The sequence below is a fragment of the Astyanax mexicanus genome, chromosome 1, assembly GCF_023375975.1.
Source record: "Astyanax mexicanus isolate ESR-SI-001 chromosome 1, AstMex3_surface, whole genome shotgun sequence".
NCBI lineage: Eukaryota > Metazoa > Chordata > Actinopteri > Characiformes > Acestrorhamphidae > Astyanax > Astyanax mexicanus.
In genome coordinates, this window is record NC_064408.1 from 31327507 (window position 1) to 31353987 (window position 26481).

At 40.2% G+C, this 26481-nt stretch overlaps 2 protein-coding genes across 4 annotated transcripts in view; both read left to right on the forward strand.

Annotated features, from left to right (window-relative positions):
* Nucleotides 1–26481, forward strand: part of LOC125780456 (selection and upkeep of intraepithelial T-cells protein 1-like) — a 167865-nt gene that overhangs the window by 103515 nt on the left and 37869 nt on the right. The window contains exon 1 of one of the 3 annotated variants that reach the window (XM_049476342.1): nt 6988–7209. The exons of the other annotated variants lie outside the window; for them this stretch is intronic. The gene's annotated coding sequence lies outside the window, so the exon portion shown is untranslated. Of the gene's footprint in view, nt 1–6987; nt 7210–26481 lie in introns of those variants that run through there. 3 annotated transcript variants of the gene reach the window in all.
* On the forward strand, nt 14363–18104 carry LOC125782638 (zinc finger and SCAN domain-containing protein 12). Its single transcript, XM_049467336.1, has 3 exons — nt 14363–15442; nt 17342–17422; nt 17718–18104. The coding sequence occupies exons 1-3, from the start codon at nt 14630–14632 to the stop codon at nt 18102–18104; spliced, it is 1281 nt and encodes a 426-aa protein (XP_049323293.1). The 5' UTR covers nt 14363–14629.

The following is a 26481-nucleotide window of genomic DNA, read 5'->3' on the forward strand; positions in this document are numbered from 1 at the left end:
AGTCCCTGTGTAATCCTAACTTTACTAACGTTACTACCTGCTTACGTGCTACACTTTCCTGCTCAGTCTGTCCCTCGGTTTCTCCGTCACAAGCCTGCTCTCCCGGTCTGCTGCTTCTGTCTTCATCTACGGAGGACTCTGAGGCTACAGCAGCGAACATGTCTGTGATTTTTACACATTTTTGTAGCAGCTTCAGTGAATCTTCTCCGCACTCGCTTTCTGCCGCTGTGGTTTCTCCATACTGCCTCTCCTTTAACATACAAGCTCAACACTGAACGTACCACGCAGAGAGAGGGTGGGGCCGCTTTCCTCCTATATCCTGATTGGTTCAGTCCACAGTGTATATTAAATATGGGCAAATGGGCCGCCCCCTCTATATTGTGGGCCGGTCTCTTAGAAAAAAAAAAGAAGGAAAATCCACCTGAGGACTATTGGCCCACCAGGCAAACGCCAGGTACGCCAGATTACCAGTCCAGCACTGGGTGTACACGCATTGGGCATGCGCCTGTGTTGACAATACACTACCAAGATAGCAATGAACGTCTGACTCTTAACGACTCTCTAGATTGTTTTCAGTCAGTGGCACACCTGACTGACAGGCCTTGTGCAGGGTATAAAACACGGCACATAGTGCTGTTCTCCCACTTTATACAGTATATAAGTGCCCGTGGGATGGCTGGGAATTTAGATGATTGGCACATATTTAATTATTTAATAAGGCTTAACATCATCTACTATTATAACTTCTGAGAGATTTCTATAAACCTTCACAAGGCTTAGTTTGAGAATCACTGGTTTAAACTGTGAGTAAAATAAGAACAGATTGATAACTTTGATACCACAAGGTTTAACCCACAGGTTGACTTGCATTCAGATAGTTTTATAAACTGTCCCTTTAACTTCCAGTAATTACAAAAGTTAAGAATGATTTTGGGGATCTGGTTTGGATATTTCCTCTTAAGCACCATCATCATCATTATTGTTGTTGTCTTCATCAACATCGGCTGCTAGAAGTGATAAATAAAACTAAAAGTGAATTAAAGTAAATCAGTTTTAGCATCAGATTTATTTTACAGTATGGAGTATTGTATCTGTGTGTATCTGTGTGTTCTGTTCACATTACAGATGTTCTCCTGTAAGATCACATCTGTGTTTTGTACATAATATGAACACTATGTGTAATATTCGTGGTTCTGTTTGAACTGTTCCAATAAAAAATATCCAGCAAATACCTGTGTGTCGTACAATAATATATAATATATTTATATGTTTATAATGTGATTGATCATTTTGATTCTGAATTAAAGATGTTAGTCTCTAAAGTTGGTCAGAAGATCTTTTTGAAGTTATTACTCCATTACTGCTGTTGCCAGATTAACTGTGTTTAGTTTTGGTGGGTTTGGGCCTTGATGCAATTATGTGCTCAAAAATGATTCGTTTTATTTATTATGTAAATGAAGATATTATTACAATAATGGTGTGAATCTCTACAAATGGATTTGTCTGGTCTGTTTCATGTGATGGAAAACAATAACACTAACTTCATATTGAGTTTAATAAATTAAGGGAGTTCCAAGTAACTCCAAAACGCATTTATTGTTGGGAGTTTCTGAACTTATGTCTGAAGTAAATAGAAAATGATAAAGCACACATACAGATAAAGCTCTTGAATCAGTAGAAGGCTTATAAGAATAAAAATAATCACTGTATGCTGTGGAGATACATTTTATGAATTTAAAAATATATATTTTATAAAAGTGGATTATTGCATGAAAAACTTTTTATGTTTGTTTCTGGAAAACAGAGTTATATTAGGTAAGATAATACAATTTAATAAAAGGGTTAATTCAGGTTATACTGGATTCTGCACTGAATTGATTTTAATTATATGTGACTGCATGACCAATAAACAAGATTATTTTTGTCGATTATGAATTTTAAATTATGGATCCACATAAATAATTTTCACAGTCGAGCTGAGGTCTAGAATGTCAGTGCAGAAAGTGCAGACTGTCATTGTGAGCTATGTATATCACTGCTGATGTAAATAGGAGAGTGTAATTGGTCTCACAGTCACTGAGTGGAAAGGATCTCCCTCGTCTCTCAGCACAGTAGCAGCAGTACCGGCTTCTTTTAGCAGATGTAACAGAACTGCTGTGTAGATCTTCTCCTTCTCTTCAGCTTTTCAGTCATTTAATAAGGTGAAAGATGATCAGGTGTTCTGTTTTATTCTTAAAGAGCCCTAAAAATAAAACATACCTCTCCAAATCTCACTGATTGGCATCTGAAGTATTGAGTTTTGATTGTTGTTATTATGAGGAGCTCAGTGTTGCCTTTTTCCCCCCAAAACTGACCCCAAAGAACACTGATACAAAATGTGTGCAGAAAATATGAGATTGAAAATATATTAACATGTTCATTTAATGTTTACTGCTGTTTGCATCAGTTAATGCATATCATTAATTCATTCATTAATTAATTCATTCATTCATTCAATTATCAAACCTGCTTTATCCATTCTGGGAAGCTGGAGAGCCAAAGCCATCCACAAGGAGCTGCTGCTTCTTCTTCAGGATTTAATAGAATTCCACCTTCACAGCTCGTCCTCCTGAATGGAGAAAGTTATACAGCATCCTCGTTTGTTCCTGAGGTGTTTTTGTAGCTTTGATGTTATCATTCATTTCACTCCTAATCAGTTTTTGTTTTTCTAAACAGTCCAGTATCTCTATTACAGAGGAATTACTCTCTGAATAAACTGTTGACTGTGATCTTCCACAAATGCAGCCCCTGAAATATAGATAATTTGATAACGACACACAGTAAATGGATTTTAACAAATTAATTAAGCCTATTCATTTTGAAAACAACTGAAAACATCTCTGTGTGCATGTCAGTATCACTGCTGCAGGTGTTGTAAAATTCTTTATCAGAAAGCGTAACACTTCGCTAGGGCTGAGCGATATGGATAAAAACTAATATCTCAGTATTTATTTTTTAGCTGAAAGGTAATATACGATATGTCTCCATATTTTTACATCGTATAAAGTAAAAACTAAGAAAAATCTACACGTTCCAGATTTCATACAGCACAGCTGCAGACAGGAGCTGAGGATCCCTGACTTTCTACAGGGTGCAGCTGATCAGCAGCACTCAGGAATACAGCTCAGCTCAGCTCTGCTCTGTTCGTGGTTTTACAATTTCTGAGTTCATATGTGTAGAACTAATGCGTCTTGTGTAGGAAAGAGTACACAGATATTTAAATCCCACTAACTGTATAATATCAGACTCCATCTTTTAGCCCATACAGTGAGTAGCAGAGCTAACAAACACCACTAACCTCACACAACACCAAGCGTTGAGTGAGCCCACACTTAAAACACAACTGTATAGCAGCAGCAGCATCATAAATCATGAAGCTTAAAGAATCACATTTAAACTGTGTTTTAGTGCTGGATAAGCAGCATTTTTTAAATAAGTGTTTCCACTTTGAGCTCTACAGTGCAGTTCAGTACAGGGATTCACAGACTCTCTCAGTCTTAGTGTTAGATTATTGGTGTTATTATTAAAATACTAATTAGTTGTATGTTTTAACTGTAAATATAATCTATTTTAAACACTAAGATGACTCCAGAACACGTTATTAAGTAATACGTTACTAATATATCACTGTTTTTCACTTAACCTGCTGCTCTTCTATACCGTGATCCATCTCCATGCTATCACTGCCTGCAGGACAAGAGTTGGGGGGGAGGTGTGTTCAGGGAGGGAGAGAGGCGGGGCAATTTGAAGTTTTTTTTGATTTAGGGAGTGTTGTGTGTCTTTGGTATCACAAGGAAGCAATAAGTACGCCTTGTGCAGCTCAAAACTCGCAAAAGGCATGAACCAATTCTCTTTATTAATCATGGGTGTGTTTTGGGCGTATTGAAAAGTAAACCAATCAGCATTTATTTGACAATATGTTTCAGAGCCAGGTGTGCTCTGACTGCTCTGGCGCATTTTTATCTTAACAGTGTAGTGCTTTGCGCGTCTCAGCAGAGGATACTGACCTGTACATTCACACTGTGAAGGTATGCTAGATACTTTATTGATCCCCGAAGGGAAATTCTAGAAAAAAAAAGAATCTATCTATCTATCTATCTATCTATCTATCTATCTATCTATCTATCTATCTATCTAAATAGCATCAGAGTTTAGGAATACGTCTACACTGATGGGCGTGGTGGTCTGGAAGTGAGGTGTGTTCAGGTAACTTTCTTACATGCTTTTATCTTGGTGGTGGAAAACACAGGTGCGCCACTGACTGATTTAAACCCTGACAGCAGTCAACAGTCACCCATTCTTACCTACTTTAGCTAAAGCAGGTGCGGCATGTGTGAGGCACACGCTCAGCTTGAGTACACCCCCACTCTTTAACGGAATAGGTGCAAGATGTGAAAATAGACTGTTGATGGGGGTGTAAGATAGGAATGAGCACATGCCTAAAGGTCCATTTACAGGGTTTTATCCACAGAAATAAAACAGTCTCTAAAGTACCTCAACTATTTTCTTTACATATGGATGCATATGGGTGTTATAATAAACTTTGTGTTGAGAAAATTTAATTAGTAAGCAATGTAATTTATCTTTGGCTGAGATACAGGTCACAAGAAGTCCTGTATTTTCTATCAGGGGATAACTGACATTTGGAGCTGGTGTCAGTTTACTTGCTGGATGGATGTTTTTTTATTACCTTCTCATCATTTATCACAATTCATTATATTGTTGAATGGTGTCTACTGAACAAAGTGTGCAATCTAGACAAATGTATCAACTTTAGCGTATTAAAATCCTCCAGGGGTAGTTTATGCAGTGCTGTGGTGCAAGATTACCTTAGTGAAATCAGTAACAGTACAAACAGAGTAAAGAAATTAAGCTTCCTGTTCATTTTCTATCACTGTACAACATGGGGGCTCTGCCAGCATGTAAAAGCTATGATGTGCCATATATGATAAAATACAGTCTTCATCCCTGATTTATATTATTACATGATGTAATGAGGCTAAACTACAAAGAAAACTACAGAGAAACGTTTCTGTTTTACTTCTTCAAACACGGCTGTAGGTTCCAGAGTTTTAGCGAGAGAAAATCCAGAAAGAGAAAGTTTTCTGCAGGTGGAGACCACAGTCAAATCCTCTCCTCTCCTCCTTCCTGACTGATTCTTCTTTAGTTTAGTATTTTTCTAGTGTTCTTGTCTCTACTGGTAGCATGAAGCTGTAGCTGCAGCTCTTTCAGACAGCACAGCTCCTCCAGAAAGAAGCATCCACACGTCTCCCAGCACAGTCTCAAGATCATGGAGGAGATTCCAGCACACAGGAGATCATTACACCAGGAGAACAGGACAGACCTGTAGAAGAGAATCAACCCAGTGGCAGGACTGATATCTTTAGTGTGAGGAGGAACAGAAGAAACACAAGCAGAGTCCTGCAGAATGAGCTTCAGCGGACTGCTGGAACACAGACTCCATAAGACTGACGTGAGATCCTGACGTCCTCTAGTGAGACCTGTACTCACAGTGCAGCACCGTGCAGCTCATTTAGCAGAGTTAGCAGCTCCTCCAGTGCTGCCCTGTTCTCTTCACAGATGAGATTCACAGCTTCACACTGACCACATCTTACAGATGTGAAAGAGTCTGGAGATGCCATAGTAAATGCTCTGCTGCCAGAAACATCATCCAGCATGAGCAGTTTGGTGGTGGATCAGTGATGATCTGGGGAGGCGTATCTTTAGAGATCTGAACAAATCTTCATGATCTCGTCAGCGGTTTCCTGAATAGCTCTGATTTTGTATGAATTTCAGTCTGACCCACGAAGAGTTAATGTTGATTTCCATTGACTTTTGTTATGTTATTTTGTTCTTAAATAATTAAAGAATTTATATCTGTAAAGATTTTCAACTCGACTCTTTGTTCACCGACATCTGATATGTGATTTAAGTGTATTTTTTTTTTGTTTTGAGCAGTGAAGCTATAGTGGAATTTTGTTTATTGAATAAACATTTCACCAAATAATAACACAGGACTGATAAATGGTAAAAATATGTTTTCACTTATTATTATTCAGTTATACCTACATAACACAAGTTAAATTAACTTGCAGAATAAATAAAAAAAAAACTAAAAATATGAACTGCATATTTATCAATAATAACAACTGATCAATGACAATTTATTTATAAAATGTAAAATCAGTGAATTTTCCTCAAGTAACTAATAAAACCAGTAATTAAACAACTTCATTTATATGATCCAATTGGTAATTATAAAATCATTATAATTGTGATTATTACTGTTCTTAATTATAATAATAATGACATTTGGAACAGAAGTTGTGGAACAGATACAGTTTTGTTGTAAAAACTGACATTTTTGAACAATCTGGCAACCCAGAGAGTCTGTCAGCAGCAGCAGTCAGAGATGTTCTAGAGAGGAGAAAACCCACTTCAGAATCTCTTTCCGGTTTATTTAACCACCAGAGGCGCTCCTGAGTGAGTTTATAAATATTTAATAATTTTTATACTGAAAACTACTATACTAAATGTTCTCAACACAGAAGAATATAAATGTTTCAGTAGCGCAGATTTAATTTATAAATCTTTTAATCTCAGAGCTCTGACTGTAACTCCAGCATTAGCTCAGCAGTCAGTCAGTTCACAGTAGCAGTAATGCTAGAGTCTTTACTGACTAAAACCCGTTTACTGTAGAAAAACTGAAATATACAGGTATGATTTATTTACTTTATTAGAGAAATACTTTATTCTACTTTCTAAAATTAAAGGAGAATCCTGTAGAAGTGTTGAGTTTCTATTATTAAATCGAGTTTTTATCCCTTTAGCTCCATTCAGCTCCATTGATTGAGGACTCTCTCGCGGGCTCCCTCTAGCGGTGAGCAGTAATGTTGTGATTTAACGGGGGAGAGAGGAAGTGGGCGGTCTCTCCATAAAGCAGCTCTGCAGCAGCAGCAGGACTGAAGTGAAGAGAAAGTGAAAGTAGATCTGCTTCCGCTCTGGAAGATCAAACGGAGAGACGATTAGAAGATTTGTGGATTAAAAGCTGAAACTCGCTCTTATTATTATGATCAGACTGTTATCAGATAAAAAGCTGATATGAGCTGCTTTAAAATGTGGACATATTTCACCTGAATCAGACAAATGTCTGAGTGAAGAAGATCAAAGGTAAGAGCAGTTAGCATCATGCTAAAGCTAACTGTCAACACCAGACTGGAGTGATCAACCTATAAACTACAGAACTACAGAACTATAGAACTACAGAACTAACTACTACAACTACAGAATTAATATCATTACCATTATAGCTTTATACACTGACTATACAGATTATAAACTGACCACTATCTATCTCTCTCTCTCTCTCTCTCTCACTCTCTCTCTCTCTCTCTCTCTCTCTTTATCTGTCTCTTTATCTGTCTCTTTATCTGTCGCTCTCTCTGTAGTGTGTGTGTAATGTGTAGTGTGTGTGTGTGTGTGTTGTATTGTATTTGACTGAATCTACAGGACGAGATAAAGATGGCGGAAGCTTTCAGTAACAGTGAGTTCAACTTTATTATCAAATATAATAATTTATTAATTCATATTTTGTTATTTTATACAGAAATTGTTGTGTTAATATATTATACACAGCATGGTTTAAAGTTAGAATCAAAATTATTCAATAATTGGTGTGTGTGTTTGTGTTTTGTGTGTGTGTGTTTGTGTTTGTGTTTTGTGTGTGTGTGTTTGTGTGTGTGTGTGTGTTTGTGTGTGTGTGTGTGTGTGTGTTTGTTTGTGTGTGTGTGTTTGTTTGTGTGTGTGTGTGTGTGTTTGTGTGTGTGTGTGTGTGTTTGTGTGTGTGTGTGTATGTTTGTGTGTGTGTGTTTGTGTGTGTTTGTGTGTGTGTGTGTGTTTGTGTGTGGGTGTGTGTGTGTTTGTGTGTGTTTGTGTGTGTGTGTGTGTTTGTGTGTGGGTGTGTGTGTGTTTGTGTGTGTGTGTGTTTGTGTGTGGGTGTGTGTGTGTTTGTGTTTGTGTGTGTGTGTGTGTGTGTGTTTGTGTGTATGTGTGGGTGTGTGTGTGTGTGTGTTTTCTACACAGGTGAGTTTAAACTCATTGGTCCTCGTGGTAGAGATGTTAAGTTTGGTTCTGCTGCTACTCTCTCGTGTCTCCTGTCTCCTGAACTCAGTGCTGTTGGGATGGAGATCAGGTGGTTTAAGGAGACGGACTGTGTTTGTCTCTATAAGAACAGACAGGTAACAGAGGGGAGGGGCTACGAGGACAGAGTGAGTCTGATCACTCAGGAGCTGCAGAGAGGAAACGTCTCCTTACAGATCAGAAACTGCAGAGGATCAGATACAGGATATTACCTGTGTCAGGTAACCAGCGGAGACACAACAGAGGAGTGTACTGTAAGAGTGAGTGAGTATTCCAGACCTTCACTCTACATAAACTCATCATCTTCATCATCATTATCACAGTCTGAGAATAAGAGATATGAAGAGAGAAATCTCACTCTCACAACTACACTCTCACAACTACACTCTCACAATCACTCAACACTATCTGTAATAAACACTCACAACTACACTCTCAAAACTACACTCTCACAATCACTTAACACTACCTGTAATGTTCACTCTCACAATTACACTCTCACAATTACTCAACGCTATCTGTAATGATCACTCTCACAACTACACTCTCACAACCACACTCTCACAATCACTCAACACTATCTGTAATGATCACTCTCATAACTACACTCTCACAATCACTCAACACTATCTGTAATGATCACTCTCACAACTACACTCTCACAATCACTCAACACTATCTGTAATGATCACTCTCACAATCACACTCTCACAACCACACTCTCACAATCACTCAACACTATCTGTAATGATCACTCTCACAACTACACTCTCACAACTACACTCTCACAATCCCTCAACACTATCTGTAATGAACACCCTCATAACTACACTCTCACAATCACTCAACACTATCTGTAATGATCACTCTCACAACTACACTCTCACAACTACACTCACACAATCACTCAACACTATCTGTAATGATCACTCTCACAATCACACTCTCACAACCACACTCTCACAATCACTCAACACTATCTGTAATGATCACTCTCACAACTACACTCTCACAACTACACTCTCACAATCACTCAACACTATCTGTAATGATCACTCTCACAATCACACTCTCACAATACCACTCTTGCATTCTCACTATCACACCCCAAACTCTCAAACTCACAACAACCACACTCTTACAGCACGCTCACAACCACACTCTCGCAATCACACTGTCACAATCAGACTCTCACATCACACTCTCATAACCACGCTCTCACTCTCATACTCCCCCTTCCACATTCTCACAACCACACTCTTACTCTCATACTCTCACAACCAGACTCTCACAACACACTCTCACTCTCACAACACTCTCATCATCACACTCTCACTCTGACCACCACACTCTCAAACTCCCATAACCACGCTCTCACTCTCATACTCTCACTACCACATTCTCACAACCACACTCTTACTCTCATACTCTCACAACCAGACTCTTACAACCACACTCTTACTCTCTCAACACTCTCACCATCAGACTCTCACTCTGGCCATCACACTCTCAAAATCTCAGAACCACACTCTCACTTTACGCTCTTGCTTCAAACTCTCACAACCACACTCTCATCATCATATTCTCCAACCACACTTTCACACTCATACTCTCACACCCACACTCTCACCATCACACTCTTGAATTCTCACAACCACACTCTCATTTTACCCTCTTGCATCAAACTCTCACAACCACATTCTCACCTTAGACTCTCATAACCAAACTCTCACAGTCACACTTTCGCATCACACTCTCACAACCACATTATAACAATCACACTCTCACAACCACGCTCACAACCACTCTGTAATTCTCACTATTACACTCTCACACTCACACTTTCACAACCATACTCTCACAACCATACTCTCACTCTCGCACCATCACACTCTCACAACCACTCACTTTCACACATCACACATCATACTCAAACACCACACTCTTACATCACACTCTCACATCACACTCTCACATCACACTCTCACATCACACTCTCACAATCACACTCTCACAATCACACTCACATCACACTCTCACATCACACCCTCACATCACACTCTCACACTTACACTCTCACACTTACACTCTCACATCACACTCTCACATCACACTCTCACATCACACTCTCACATCACACTCTCACAATCACACTCTCACAATCACACTCTCACAATCACACTCTCACATCACACCCTCACATCACACTCTCACATCACACCCTCACATCACAATCTCACATCACACTCTCACACTTACACTCTCACATCACACTCTCACAACCACACTCTCACATCACACCCTCACATCACACTCTCACATCACACCCTCACATCACACTCTCACAACCACACTCTCACAATCACACTCTCACATCACACTCTCACATCACACAGTCCTGAAGTCTGAAGGTGATGTTTGAAGATGTTTCTCTCAGGTTTAGATCCTCCACTTGTTAGAAGTCCTGCAGTTGATTTAGCACTGCTTCTGCACTTCACACATTAACATTTACACAACATTCCCAAATCACACCCTACACCCTGCACTTCTCCTCAGAGTCTACTCTCTGCTGACCTGCTCAACAACATGCAGAATTCTACAGCAGCAGCAGATCTACAGAACAGCAGCTTTAAACACACATTTCTCCACCTACACTCAACATCTTCACTTCCACAATGCTCACATGCAGCCTGTCTTTTTCACTCCCTTCAGTTCAGAAGAGACAGTTAAAGCAGGAGATCCAGTACTTTTATCTATGAAGAGTCACATCTGTACTTCAGCATCATTATCTATTTACCTGTAGATTTTAAATTAAAGTAAAACTTTACAGTGAATAAATTTAATTTACTCTTTTTATGTAGTCTCCTTTAGACTAATAATCATTTATATTTCTTTTAGTAACTAGTAAACTTTAGTTTTAGTACTAGAATTGTTTTTTATAAATTATATTGTTAAATAAAATGCATTTCTGACCATTTTGCAAACTTTATGAAAGCATAGAATCACATGTGAAACACCTCTGGATTGTGTCCACAGTAAAAGCTAGTAAATATGTTTTTAGAGTTTGACACTTTAATTTTCTGTTAAAAGAAGTGTTTCCTCTTGTTTCCTAGTTGTTTTATATTTTTTATTAAGACAGCAACAATCAGTAATGCTAAACACCTGCACACTCTATTTGTTTTTTTGTAAATCCATTAAAAGAAAAAGTAAAAACTACATATTATACAGAACAATCAGTAAAGAAAAGTCCTATAATTAACTGAGCTGAGCTCCAGATCTTTACACACTCAGGCAGCACCTCTGATCCATAACAGGAATAGATCACACATCTGTGCTGCTGTTGTTGATGGAGGAACACAGGACTGTCTATTAATAGAGAAAATCACTGCATGAAGTGTTTAATGTAGTTTAAAGATGAAGATTTCTAGAAGGGTTGAGGACCTGCTGTAGGTTTAAGTGTTTATCTGAAGATGTTGATGGAGTTGTAGTGAAAGCAGTGCAGCAGTGAAGGATGATAAACTACAGTACAGATGAGAAAAGGAGATTTCTGATTAGGAGATCAAGTGTTACTAAATCATTCTCCTATTTACCAACTATTTTACTTTACTTACATCTTCTCATGGAGATTTATCTAACTCTGTCTTCTCTTCTCTTTTCTCCACACAGCCATGGAGGTAAGTAAATAACTGCACTCTCTTCTCCCACTGATGGAAATAACTTCCTGTTTCTATTCTAATCACTGATATTAAATTATAATGCAGAAATCAATCAGTCACATGACACCAGATTTCAGATTAATATTCATGAGATCAGAAAAATCTGATCACAAAGTGAAACATTTACTCTTATATCCACCACCTTCCTTCCCACAATGCACCTGTGCATAATCCCACTGCACTGCAGGAATGTAGAGACAGTGAAGTTCACTGATGAGAAAAACTCACAGTAATTAAAATCAGTCTGGGGTTTGTTTCCTGCAGAACGATGGAGGCTAACATTGATCTAACATTGATATGATGCATCATTAAATTAATTAATATCTGATAAACAAAAGTAGTACTTTATTTGTTCAGCAGTAGTTTAAAACATGTAGGATTGAATCACTGTGATCTGAACTACAGTGTTTCCAGATGTGTTCAGTCTGACTTTCACAGCAGGATACTTACAAAAACTCACAAACTTTAACATTTTATACCAAAATCATATACAGTAATCATACACCACCCCAAGAACAGTAATAGAAATACAATTAGCAATTAAATACAATAAAAACTATAATAATGTATCATAATTCCACTGTATTTATAGACACTGTCTGCATAATGTTTATAAAGCTCTGTTATCAGTATCAGGACCACACATTTAAACAGTGTGATTTTGTGCTTCAGTGGGATCAACATGTGAGTTTGATGCTCCTCTGTAGACGACAGAGTTTCTCAAGTACATAGACCTGAATCTGAATATCATTTACTGATGAGCTTTTTATCTTTTTATAATGATAATTAAGTCTCTCAGTGGTTAAGAATTCATTAATAAAAGCACTGTAAAGATTTCTATGTAGTCTCTTCTGATTTATGTTTGTAATAAAGACTAACTAGATCTAGAAACAAACATAAATAAAATAATCTTACAAACTGTGTTAAATTATTAGCTGTGTCAATCTATTAAAGAATTAATCAGATTAATTACACATTCATAAGTTTTAAGTGTTTAATAGTGGATATTAAAATGTAAATAAAATAATTAAATATAGCTCTGCAAAATAAAATAAAATGTATATTAGTGGTGTCAGTTGCTTAGAAAAGAATAGTATTATGTATAATCAATCACAGTGCAACCACTGTCAAAATAATACAATCTAGTGACATTACAGAAACTAGCATACAAGTTTTTGAGCGATATTTATTATTGTGACAGAACGGGTCTGCCAGGCTTAGTTTTTCTGTTTTCTAACTCCCCAAAACATAAAATACCGTTCTGCCCCTGTTTAGTACTCACTATTTTAGTTATATGCTAGCTTGGCCATTTACAAAATGTTTAAATAATTCTTACTCTTACTGTAGGATTTTGCTAAGCAGAGACAGATACTTTGGACATAATCTTTCATACTTACATGGGGTAGCAGTTGTGGTTTCTGGCAGACAAAGGAATTACAAAATGGTTTAACCTGGTCTTTTATAGGCCCAGGACAAGTTGGAGCATGCCCAGTGTGGGCCAAGTGGCTTGACCTATCTAGAGGGGGAAAGAGTTTTCAGCTATTTTTGTTTTTATACATTTTTTTTGTTATGATATGATTTTGTAAAACTCTGTTTAGAAAGATGTATTAATGCTGTACCCATCTTTTTTAAAATCTGAATGTGGCAGATATATTTGTGAAATATTTGTTTAAATATTTGGCTCCCCCCCCCCCCCCCTCCACTCTAAAATGGTATGTCCTTCTTAAATTAACCACTAGGGGAAGCCTATATAAGGAGTCAGTCTTCCATGGCTGAGACAGTGGAAATAAGTAGAAAGACAGTGATATTGTGGATCACTGCTTCTGTAAAGATTAAGAGAGTGTTTTGAAAAAAAAAAACAATTTGTGGTGTTGTTGAACCTCTCTAAATTATATATATACTTTATTTTTTTTTGTAAATATTTTTTTTTTCTCTTCATTTTTTCATCAAATGGACTCATTTTTTCCATCAAAAGCACCAATAAACACACATTTGCACTGAAGGTGCTATGTTGTTTGGTCAATTTTTATGTGTAGAAGTGGACATTTTTAGCAGTCCAATTTAAAAGAGGCCCACAACCCTGGCGGACTCTACTACCCGCACTGCAAAGTGTGACAGATGGTGGCAGTGGTGGGATTCCACCGAAGAAATTTGGTGGAATACTGGCTCCTACACATAAGGTTATGGTAAGACGCAAAAAGGTGCTGTTGCCTAAACGGACTGGGCTACGGTCGCAGACAACCAGATTTCCAAAAACAGAGTCCAGAACTGATGAGGACAAGGAACGCTGGGATACAATGGAATCAGAAGAGGATTTTTCAGATCAAGGTGGGCAGCCTGAAGAGCAAGCTGGGTTTTCTGGCTCACCAGAGGATCCATCGGGGATGTCCACACTAACAACACTTCTGAGTAAGTTTCTCACCTCACAGCAAGAAAGAGAGGAGAGACTGTTTTAAGAACTTCAGGATCTGAGGACCAGTGTAACAAGACCTGTGCCTGTTGAACAGAGCACTGGAGAAGACACTTCTGCTGTAGCTGGAACACCAAGGTTCCTGACATCTACACTTTCTTCAGATAATCAAAGCCCAAGAGTACCCCTTCCCACACCAAGAGCCAGACCTTCTCAAGTTTCTCAAGATCCGGTTTCACAGCCTGTACAGGTCTTCCTGCCAACCCAGTCAGCACCTACTCCAAGGGAAAGAAACATCAGAGACCTGTTTCGGCATGAGCCACAAATGCCAGTATTTCGAGATGGTGAGGACATTGAGAACTATCTACTTCGATTTGAACGCCTGGCAAAAACTTGGTTGTGGCCAGTTGAAGAGTGGGCCTACAGATTGGTACCTTTGCTAACAGCTAAAGCACTGGAAGCTTATACAGGAATGGATGAGGAATTATCCAACTCCTATCCGGATCTGAGAGAGGCACTCTTAGAAAAGTTTGACATCTCTGAAGAAACCTACCGACGAAGATTCAGAGGGACAACTGTTCCAGCAGGTGAAACACCTAAAGAAACCTATCACCGTCTCAAAGGTCTCTATCGTCGATGGATGAAACCAGAGACACGCAGCAAGGAGCAGATTGGAGAGATCGTCATCCTGGAGCAGCTGTTTCGAGTTCTGCCTGGAGATATACGCACATGGGTTCAGGAACATGAGCCAACAAATGGACTAGAAGCAGCTCAACTGGCCCAACAGTACCTGAATGCTCGTCGTGGAATAGCCCGTTCTTCACAAGCCTCTCTGCGGGAGTCAAGACCTGCCAGGGTCCATGCCAGCCCTTCTCACTTTGAGCAAGGCCAGGACCAGTCGGTGATGCCAGCGGTAGGTCAGAAGGAGACACCACAACGAAAAGGTACTCTCATTTGCTTTTATTGTGGCCAGCAAGGACACAAAGCCTCTGTGTGCCCTCTGAAAAAACCAAAACTTTCTAGTCTGTGTTATGTCCCAAGAGAGGGCAATGTGTCCTCATTGATGGTAGGAGAGTCTGTGTCCAGTCATATTTCTGGTCGGATAGACAAGGACTCCAGTGACTGTATTGAACTAACAGTACTTGTTAATGGACAACCTTTACAGGCTATGGTGGACACAGGGAGTGCTTTATCTTTGGTTAAAAGAGATTTTTTGCCACCTAGTATTGTAAACTTTTCCAGATTGACCAACATTCAGTGTGTACATGGTGATGTTAAAATGTATCCAACTGCTGATGTCACTCTTACAGTTCATAATGATGTGTTTCTTATGCAAGTGGGAGTTGTTGATGATTTGCCAAAAGACATGGTGCTAGGAAGGGATCTGCCAGTCTTAGATGATCTAATTGGGGATGTTCATCCTCTAACTAAGCTTGCTTGCCCTGTAGTCACTCGCTCCCACACTAAAACAGGCCTTGAACAATTACCCTTAATTTCAGATACTTTGTTTGAGGGTGGTAAGGAGGGTCCAAGAAAGTCTAGGCAGAAACGGTGTCTAGAAAAGGCACTAGGTGCACCATCTGGGTCCCCAAATACCAATAATCTTACTACTGGGTTGTGGAAGGTACCAGAGAACATAGGGGAACTTCAGCGAGAAGATGCTTCTCTTACATCCTTATTTGCACAAGTGAATGATAAGGAGGAAGGTGGTGGGCTGTTAAGCTGTAACGATAAGTACAAAATTGAGAATGGTATCCTTTACATAGTAGAGCCTCAAGGTAATCGTTTGGTTGTACCCTCCAAATGTAGACCTCTTGTTTTAAACCTAGCACACACCATACCATGGGCAGGTCACCTTGGACAGCAGAAAACATACCTCAGGGTTAGTCGCCGGTTTTTCTGGCCTTCAATGTATACAGATGTTAAAGATTTTTGCAGGTCTTGCCCTGAATGCCAGAAAACTAGTCACATCCGCCACTCAGACAGAGCCCCTCTTCAGAGCATGCCTATTATTGTTACTCCATTTAGGCGTATTGCAATGGACATTGTAGGTCCTTTGGAAAAGAGTAGCTCTGGGTTTAAATACATTTTGGTTATTTGTGACTATGCCACTAGATTTCCTGAAGCAGTTCCTTTGCGGTCCATCACCACCACCAGGATTATCCAAGCGCTTGTTCACCTCTTTGCCAGAGTGGGTTTTCCAGATGAAATCCTGACAGATCAAGGGACAAACTTCACTTCTCGCCTGATGTCCCAATTGTACCAGCATCTAGGGATCACAGGTATACGCACCACTCCCTATCATCCCCAAACGGATGGCCTGGTTGAAAGGTTCAACCAAACCCTCAAGTCCATGCTGAGGAAGTTTGTGTCAGACACCGGGAAAGATTGGGATAAGTGGTTGCCTTTTCTGTTATTTGCATACAGGGAGGTACCACAAGCATCAACTGGATTTTCCCCATTTGAACTTTTGTATGGCTGGTCAGTGCAAGGACCTTTGGACCTGTTACGCCATCAGTGGGAGAGCAAGCCTCAAGATAGTCAAGCAGAAGGAATTGTAAGTTTTATCTTACAAATAAGAGACCGTCTTGAATCCTACAGGGAGGAGGCTCGTCTGCATCTGGAAAAGTCCCAACAGAAACAGAAGTGTTGGTATGACCAAAAGGCTCGACAGAGAGAGTTCAAGCCTGGACAGAAGGTTCTATTGCTACTACCAACTTCTACCAATAAGCTCCTGGCAAAATGGCAAGGCCCATTTGAAGTTTTGAGAAAGCAAGGCCCTGTGACGTATGAGATCTCTCATCCTGAAAAGGGTAAGCCATTGCAGACCTATCATGTGAATCTCATTAAAGAGTGGAAGGAGCGAGGAAAAACTCAGTTGGCACTGATGATCCAACAAATAGAAGGTGATGGTGGGGATGTTGCTGATAAGCTACAATCCTGGAGTTCTGCATCTCTTCCAAAGACTGACCATCTTACCGTACACCAGCAGAAATCCTTGCAATCTGTGTTCAAAAATTGCCCCTCTGTGTTTCAGTCCAAACCTGGTCGGACAAACGTGGTCAAGCATGTCATCCACCTCAAGGATGACACACCCATCCGACAGAGACCCTACAGGGTACCTGAAAGATTGGTAGAGCCTCTCAAGAAGGAAATCCATACCATGTTGGGTTTGGGAGTTATTAAACCATCTAGGAGTGAATGGTGCAGTCCAATTGTAAATGTTCCAAAGCCAGATGGATCACTGAGAGTCTGCAGAGGTACGATACTTGGGCTATCGACTAGGAAGAGGATTGATGCACCCCCAAAAAGACAAGGTGGAGGCTATTAAAAATGCCCCGCAACCACATACGAAAAAGCAGGTGCGATCTTTCCTAGGATTGGTTGGCTGGTATCGGCGTTTTGTTCCACAGTTTGCCACCCTTGCTGCCCCACTAACCGAATTGACTCTGAAATCAGGAAAGAACCCTGTACATTGGACTGAGAACTGTAAGAAGGCATTTCAGGCTCTCAAAGATGTTCTGTGCTCAGAGCCCGTACTGGTCAGTCCTGATTTCAACAAACCCTTTACTGTGCAGGTGGATGCTTCCGCTGTTGGCATTGGTGCTGTCCTGGTCCAAGGTGTAAAGGGTGAAGAGCGTCCGGTACTGTATCTGAGTCGTAAACTACTGCCGAGGGAGATGAGGTATTCCACTGTAGAAAAAGAAGCTCTGGCTATCAAGTGGGCCTTAGAGAGTCTCCAATACTATCTACTGGGCAGGGAGTTCATCTTAGAGACAGACCAGCGCTCACTTGGCTGAACACTATGAAGGATCATAATTCCAGAATTACAAGATGGTACCTTGCATTACAGCCATTTGTTTTTCATCTTCAGCACAGAAAAGGATCCCAAAATCTGCCAGCAGATTTCCTTTCACGATTGCCTAACTTTGGCAATCCAGGAGAGGTGGTGGATGATGTGACAGAACGGGTCTGCCAGGCTTAGTTTTTCTGTTTTCTAACTCCCTAAAACATAAAATACCGTTCTGCCCCTGTTTAGTACTCACTATTTTAGTTATATGCTAGCTTGGCCATTTACAAAATGTTTAAATAATTCTTACTCTTACTGTAGGATTTTGCTAAGCAGAGACAGATACTTTGGACATAATCTTTCATACTTACATGGGGTAGCAGTAGTGATGGGCAGATGAAACCTCATTGGGTGTATGGCACATTTCCCAAACTGTATCGACACTGTGTTGAAACTGTGTTGCTGTATCACTTAATGGCGACATCTGCTGGACTAAGAAAGTCATTGCAAGCAACTGCGCGAGGAAATGCATCGGTCACGTGGTTTTCCTTAAAATGATACGCGGTCTGACACAGGGGATCGCCTTGTTTGCTCGGTGCATGCGCTGAGGTTCCAGTGTCGTCAGACCCATCGCTACCAAACGATACAGGAAGTGTATCGGTCACGTGGTTTTCCTTAACTTGATACGCGCACCGACACGGGGTTTCGCCTTGACAGCTCGGCGCATGTGTCGAGGTTTCAGGGTCATTAGACCCATCACTAGGTAGCAGTTGTGGTTTCTGGCAGACAAAGGAATTACAAAATGGTTTAACCTGGTCTTTTATAGGCCCAGGACAAGTTGGAGCATGCCCAGTGTGGGCCAAGTGGCTTGACCTATCTAGAGGGGGAAAGAGTTTTCAGCTACTTTTGTTTTTATACATTTTTTTTGTTATATGATTTTGTAAAACTCTGTTTAGAAAGATGTATTAATGCTGTACCCATCTTTTTTAAAATCTGAATGTGGCAGATATATTTGTGAAATATTTGTTTAAATATTTGCCCCCCCCCCCCCCCCCCCCTCCACTCTAAAATGGTATGTCCTTCTTAAATTAACCACTAGGGGAAGCCTATATAAGGAGTCAGTCTTCCATGGCTGAGAGAGTGGAAATAAGTAGAAAGACAGTGATATTGTGGATCACTGCTTCTGTAAAGATTAAGAGAGTGTTTTGAAAAAAAACAATTTGTGGTGTTGTTGAACCTCTCTAAATTATTATATATTTTTTTTTCTCTTCATTTTTTCATCAAATGGACTCATTTTTTCCATCAAAAGCACCAATAAACACACATTTGCACTGAAGGTGCTATGTTGTTTGGTCAATTTTTATGTGTAGAAGTGGACATTTTTAGCAGTCCAATTTAAAAGAGGCCCACAACCCTGGCGGACTCTACTACCCGCACTGCAAAGTGTGACAATTATATAGAACTATAAAGTAAACAAAACATTGTCTGTGACAGTCATTCAGTAAAAAACAATGGTACAGATGAGAAATTGTTGCCAAATTCTTTAAAAATGTTATATTATAAACGTCCTTAGCCTTAGTCCCAATGTGAAAAATTAAAATACACAAATACAAAAAATACTTTTCTACAAAAACTCTTCTTTAAACAGCACCACACATTCTTACTCCTCTCCCTCTCTTCAGAGGCGTCAAATAATAAAGAACAAATACTTCATTACGTTACTTAAGTAGAAATGTTGGTTATCTGTACTTTACTGGAGTAATTATTATTAAGACGACTTTTTACTTCTACTCTTTATGTTTTCACACAATTATCTGAACTTTCTACTCCTTACATTTTATAAACAGCCTCGTTACTCCTATTTCATTTCAGCTCGTTTTCATTCCGGCTTCTCATCGTTCAATAAAACCCAATCCAGATAAATCTCTCTATTCACATAGAGTGAATCTGATTGTGATTGGATGAGAAGTGTAAACATATACTATTCTGACGCTCTATTGGTTTATACACGACCAATCACACCTGCACACGTCACGCCCCCCCCACACTCCAGCAAGAACATAGCAGACGTATGTAGTCTAGTATGAAGATGATCCGTGCAGAGACTCAAGAGAACTCCAGACAAACGTCCAACTAATCTTCTTTAATATATTTACATTCTACTAAAATACATTCATTTACAATGATCATATATGCAGCTGAAACAGGAAGCCTAGTGCATCACAAATTTATTAATATTAACATTTTAATATAATATTATAGTCATTATGGCTTTTAGATAAATGTGTTTTGGGGAGGGGGGGGAGTAGTGCACTATAGACTCCTGTGGTGCAGCCTAAGCTTTTCTCTTCCATTACTTTTACTTTTATACTTTGTAGTTTTGAAACCAGTACTTTTACTATTTTACTTGAGTAAAAGTTGATATTTAAGTTGATACTTTAGCTTCTACAGAAGTATTTTAAACTCTAGTATCTGTACTTCTACCTGAGTAATGAATAGAGATACTTTTCACACTTTTATTCCTCTCTTTTATCCTGATCCAACTCTTCCTCTCCCTTGTTCTGGTTTAACTAAATATTAATTTCCCCTCATCCAGACATATGTTCTCTCTCTGTGCTCCAATAGCTACACTGATCACACTCAGTCCAAATAATCCTCTTTTTTATGTGTCCATGTCACTGACAGCATTATGTCTAATACTAAGATCCAAGATCCTAATTTAGACATTTATTTATCATGAATAATCTGTAAATTGAAAACCGTGTATTAGTTATAATAGATTTACACCTGCTGTTGTTGCAGAAGCAGTAGTTATATACTGTATTTAAGATTTGGAACATGAGGTAATTAATTTTGGTGTGCTGTATTTAAACAACTGTAAATACGATCAGAAAGATGCAGAATTGTGTGAGTGGATAATCTTGTTTATTAATAAAATGTAATCATGTTTAAAACATGTTAATTGAATGTATATTGTGTGATAGAAAGATGAATTGTATGAACAGTATAGTCCACAACAGACAGATGTTGTGTTAAACGTATTTACAGTATTAATAATGTGAATACAGATTTTATAAAAGCAAGTTAGCAACTATAAAAAACTGTAATCTAATAATATTCTGAAATTAATTATTAAATGTAGTTTTTTCTGTATTATTGGGAGAGAGACAAATTATTATGTAGAGTGATCTGCCCAGCAAACAGCACAGAGCCATTTTACTTTATTATAATATTTCAGATTATTTTTTACGCTTTTTATATTAGGATATCTTAATGTGCTGAGTAAAAGTTTATTGTAGGGTTTAGGAGAGGAAACAACCAAATAAGAGATTTGATTTTGATTTTAAAACAGACACTTTTATTCAACTAAGCATACAAACAGAGCAAGTTCAATTAGGGAAAATCCCTTCTAATGAAAAAACACTATACATATTCAACTCCAGGGGCTGGCGAGAATCAACTCCCCCTCCTCCACCCTGCAGAGAATGCCCTCAAGGCACCACTCTAATTCAAACACTTCAACATTGTTCATGGCTCTGTAGAACCCAAACTCAAAAATGATCCTAGACTTCACCAAAGCCATAAACAAAGGTAAAGCCTCTTGACCTGACCTGTGTTCAATTTTATTCCTTCTGGAAGTATAAATTGCCAGTTTTGCTTCACCAACTATAAAATTCAGCAATTGCCATTTTAGACGTTGCTTTTGATTGTAACCAGCACCAAAGATAAACACACGCCAGAAGTGAAACACACCCCAAATTTCAGGAATAGAAATCTCAGTGTGGTAAAGAGGGAGCCGAGCCTCGAGCATTCTAAAAAACAGTGAAAGATAGTCTCTCTGAGCCCACAAAACACACACATATCACGTACTTCTGGATTAATGATGGAAACAAAAGCATTAACAGCTAAAACTCCATGTAATATTCTCCATTGGAGATCACCAGATCTTTTTTTGAGTGGTGGCTTATACAGTACTCTCCAGACAGGCCGCCTGTCCATCTCCACCCCCAGCTTGTCCCTCCACACTGTCCAAGTCTTGGAGGCCAGAAAGCTCCAACAATGGACCTGATGTACTGTCCATAACTGGTGTAAGAGCAGTCTTAGGGAAAGGATCTACTATGTTAGGCATGACAGTCCCATTTCCATAATCACGTAGTAAGGAAAGTTCTTCTAGGGAGAGTCTGTCCTTCCATGCATCCACAATCATCCTGGTGTGACGAATGGATCTATGCCCTAGCACAGATGCCACAGCCTGGACATCAGCCAAGTCCGGTCCAACAAAATCCACCAAGTCCTGCAGTTTTACCATCCTCGAAGCACAGAGCATCCGACTGAGACCCATGGCACCGTCACCCGAAACATCTAGACGAGCTCCTCTAATCAAGGGCTCCTCAAGCAGCCAATGGAGCGAGTCATTCTCCAGTCTTTGAATCTTAAAATGTCCCCACACTTTAAAAAGTCCACGATAGAAAATAGGTAATCCATATAAACGCAACTGTTTATAATCCATAAGAAAAAGAGCCATGTCCAGACCCAGTCCATCAACAGTGCGTAGAATGGTGTTTGCCACCTCTTTCCACACTAAGTCCACAGAACTCGTCAGAAACTTCTGAATAAATTGCAGACGAAAAGCAGCAAGTCTGCTTGCAAGATGCACTAGACCTTGTCCCCCTTCCTCCCTGGGTAGGAAGAGCACACCTTGTGGGACCCAGTGCAAACGGTCCCAAAAAAAGTCCACTAAAATCGCTTGCAGCCGAGATAGCAGGCCTATAGGAGGGTCCAAACACGAGAGTCTATGCCACAGCACTGATGCAACCAGGTTATTAATAACAAGCACTCTCCCCCTGAAAGACATCTGTCCATGTATCCATTTCCATCTCGCTAAACGGCCTTTCATGTTTTCACACACTCCATCCCAATTTTTCTGCTGTGTGGCTTCATCCCCAAGGAAAACCCCAAGGTACCTTATTCCCCCTCTTTTCCAAGACATTTCAGGTGGCAGCCGAGGCAACCCTCCAGCCCACTGCCCCACTGCTAAAGCCTCGCTCTTACCCCAATTCACCTTAGCTGATGATAAAACCCCAAAATCATTAACAACAGAAATTAAACTATCAATATCAGCCTGCCCCTTCACCATAAATATTGCATCATCCGCATAAGATGATAAACGGTGATGAATAGGATGCTCAAGTCCCAACTTGATGCCCTCAATCTTAAAGCAAAGCTAATTTAGCAGTGGCTCAATGGCAATGGAATAGAGCATACCAGACAATCCACAGCCCTGCCTTATGCCCTGAAGAGCCTTGAATGGAGCGCTCAGCCCGCCATTAATTTTCAGCACACTTTCAATGTCCTGGTACAGTACTTTAATCATTTTAATAAAATATGGCCCAAAACCAAAAGTCTCCAGAGTGTGCCATAGATATTGGTGCTCAACTCTATCAAAGGCCTTCTCTTGATCAATAGAAATGAGCCCAAAATCAAGTCCCTGAGTCTTAGAGATTTCCAAAATGTCTCTAATTAGGCAAATATTATCCCTAATGGACCTGCCAGGGACACAGTAGGTCTGATCCTGGTGAATGACCTGCCCCATCACTTCTCTCAGTCTGGTAGCCAGGGTTTTAGAGAGGATCTTCAGATCTGTACACAAAAGACTGACTGGCCTCCAATTCTTAATATCCTGCAGGTTGCCCTTCTTGGGCAGCAGGGTGATGACAGCCCTCCTGCAGCTCAATGGCAGGGAACCATCAGCCAAACTCTCATTTAAAACAGCAAGCAGTTCAGCACCCAGCTCAGACCAAAAGGTCTTATAAAACTCTACTGGAAGACCGTCTATACCAGGGGCAGTCCCACCCTCCATGCTCCCCAAAGCAGCATAGAGCTCCTGCACACCTAGCGGCCTCTCCTCACCTTTCTGCTTCATGAGCTCATACAGCAGTGCCCTCTTCCGAATGTCCCGTGCCCCATTCAGATTTAAAGAGCCCACCCTTGCCCTACTCATAAAAAGTAGAAAGAATAAACACAATAGTAGAACGAGAAGCAGAACTAGACTATGAGGTTTCAAAACCATCTTCATTTTTTAATTCCAATTTCAGTCTCAAAACAATTTTCTTTAGTCTGTATACTTCTTGTGGAGTGAACTGATCATCTCCTTCATTTCTCAAGAAGGTTTGGACAGAGTCAATAAAAAGTTTACGATCAGGGAAGTGTTCTTCAACCACAACACCCTTCATATTTTTGGTTTTGTGAAGAAAGGACCGTATCTTATCAAAAGCATATGCACTCCTTCTACTCCGCTGGCTTTTAACACCTGGAGGATCACTGTCAGAATCATCAAGAGTGCCGGAGCCAGAACCAGGGTTCTCTCTGTGTTTCTCGTTCTGTGCCTTCCCTTTCTTCCCACTAGCCTTTGCCCGTTTCATTTTTCTTTTACCAGATGGCACCCTCAAGACAGACTCATCAGCCACAGAGTCCATCTCCATACCCTCCCCCTCCAAAATCAGCTCAGCAGCTGCAACAGCATCCACCACTGTCCCAACTTCAGTACAACTCTGCCTTCTGTGCCCCACAGTAACAGCAGAACTGCTTTCAGATCTGTCCTCTGTAACAGACTCAGCTGCTTCCCCAGCCTGAGTATCTGATACTACAGCAGTTGCTCCTAACTCATCAGCCCTAAAAACTGTCTCACTATCCCCCACTGCATTAGGCCCTGCTTCAGCCTCAGTCTCCACTACTACATCAGGATCAGGCCCATGCTCAGAATCTGAACCAGCCGCGCCGCCCACTACACCACTCACTGGTGCAGAATCCGAAGCCCGCGAAGTGCCCTCACCCAGCTCAGAAGGACAAGAACGCCTTAGGTGCCCCTCCTGTCCACACCCAAAACACTTCATCATGTCTGATGTAGCAAACACTACATACTCAAAACCATCAATCTTAAATTTAAAAGTTACGTTCAGTTCATCAGTTCCATTTTTTAAAACCATTAGGACTTGGCGTCTGAAGCAGACAACATGTTTCAGTAGTGGTGATTTGGTACCAAGGTGAATTTTTCTCATTCCAGACATAACCTGACCAAAACGGCTTAATTCTGCAATTAATACTTCATCTCTGATGAAAGGTGGGACATTAGACAGTGTTATTTTCTTGGCTGGTCTTATAAGGGGCACTACAGGTGTTAAAGTTCCCTGAATAACTACACTTGATTGGACCATAGCATTAGCTTTATCAATGCTGTCCAGGAAGATCACTACAGCACTGTTCATTCTGGAGGCAGACAGGATACTTGAGAATCCCGTTGCCTCTCCAACAGCCAGAACACATTCTTCTACTGAGCACCGAACCGCAGGAGCGATCTTAATACCGTGCCTGCGGGACAGCTGCTCAAACCGAACTTTCTCCGCCGCCGCCATGGTGACCGGCAAACCACCGGCAGCCGCAGCAACCGGCGTTTCCCACGCTACACGCGCTGTGCGCGCGCGACTCGCGCAGATCAACTCTCTCCCTACTGCTTACACACTTACACAGTTTACTAACTAAAGAGAAGAATAATAGAAAAAGATAGAAACTCACTCAGCCGGCAACCACTCACTCACACACTCCTCACCCGCTCACACACCTCCTCACCCGCACATCCGCACAGAGAGAGAGAGAAAGAGAGAGAGAGAGAGAGAGAGAGAGAGAGAGAGAGAGACTTTTGACTTTTAACGGCCCTTTATTTTAAACAGTTCAATCTGTGAGAGATCTCAGAAAACACATCAATTCACATGATCAAACAAAAAATTAATATAAATGAAGGAACAGAAAAGTCTTCATAATTAAAAGCATGTAAATCAGCGAAACTCCAAAGCAAAGCCCAGCTCATTATCTATTACTGAACAAACCGCCTCCCCAAAACACCAGACTTCCTTAAAGTACTGTAGATTGTTCATACAGCGATAATAAATAAAACCAATTAGAACCCTTGATTTCACAAGTCGAGAGAAAATCCTGGTCACTTCACAGTCTACATCCTGTGCTACCTTGTTCTTACGGCTGATATATATTGCCATCTTAGCCTGACCCAGAATAAAATTAAGCAATGTGCATTTGAATCTCTCTCTCCTGATGTACTTAAAACCAAGGATAAAAGTCTGAAGAGTAAAAACCTCATTAAAAGACATAAAAACATGCTTCAAAACATCAAACAAGGGACGCAGCCTAAAACACTGTTTCCCTTTGGGAGCAGAAGGGGCAGTCAGGTAAAACATCAGGGTTTAAAACAGAAATAAAAGCATTTACAGCGATAATACCCTGTAAAACTCTCCACTGTATGTCAGCGACCCTCTTGGTCAACGGCGGCTTGTACAAAGCTCTCCACTCTGGCTGCACCTCATCACCCAATTTAA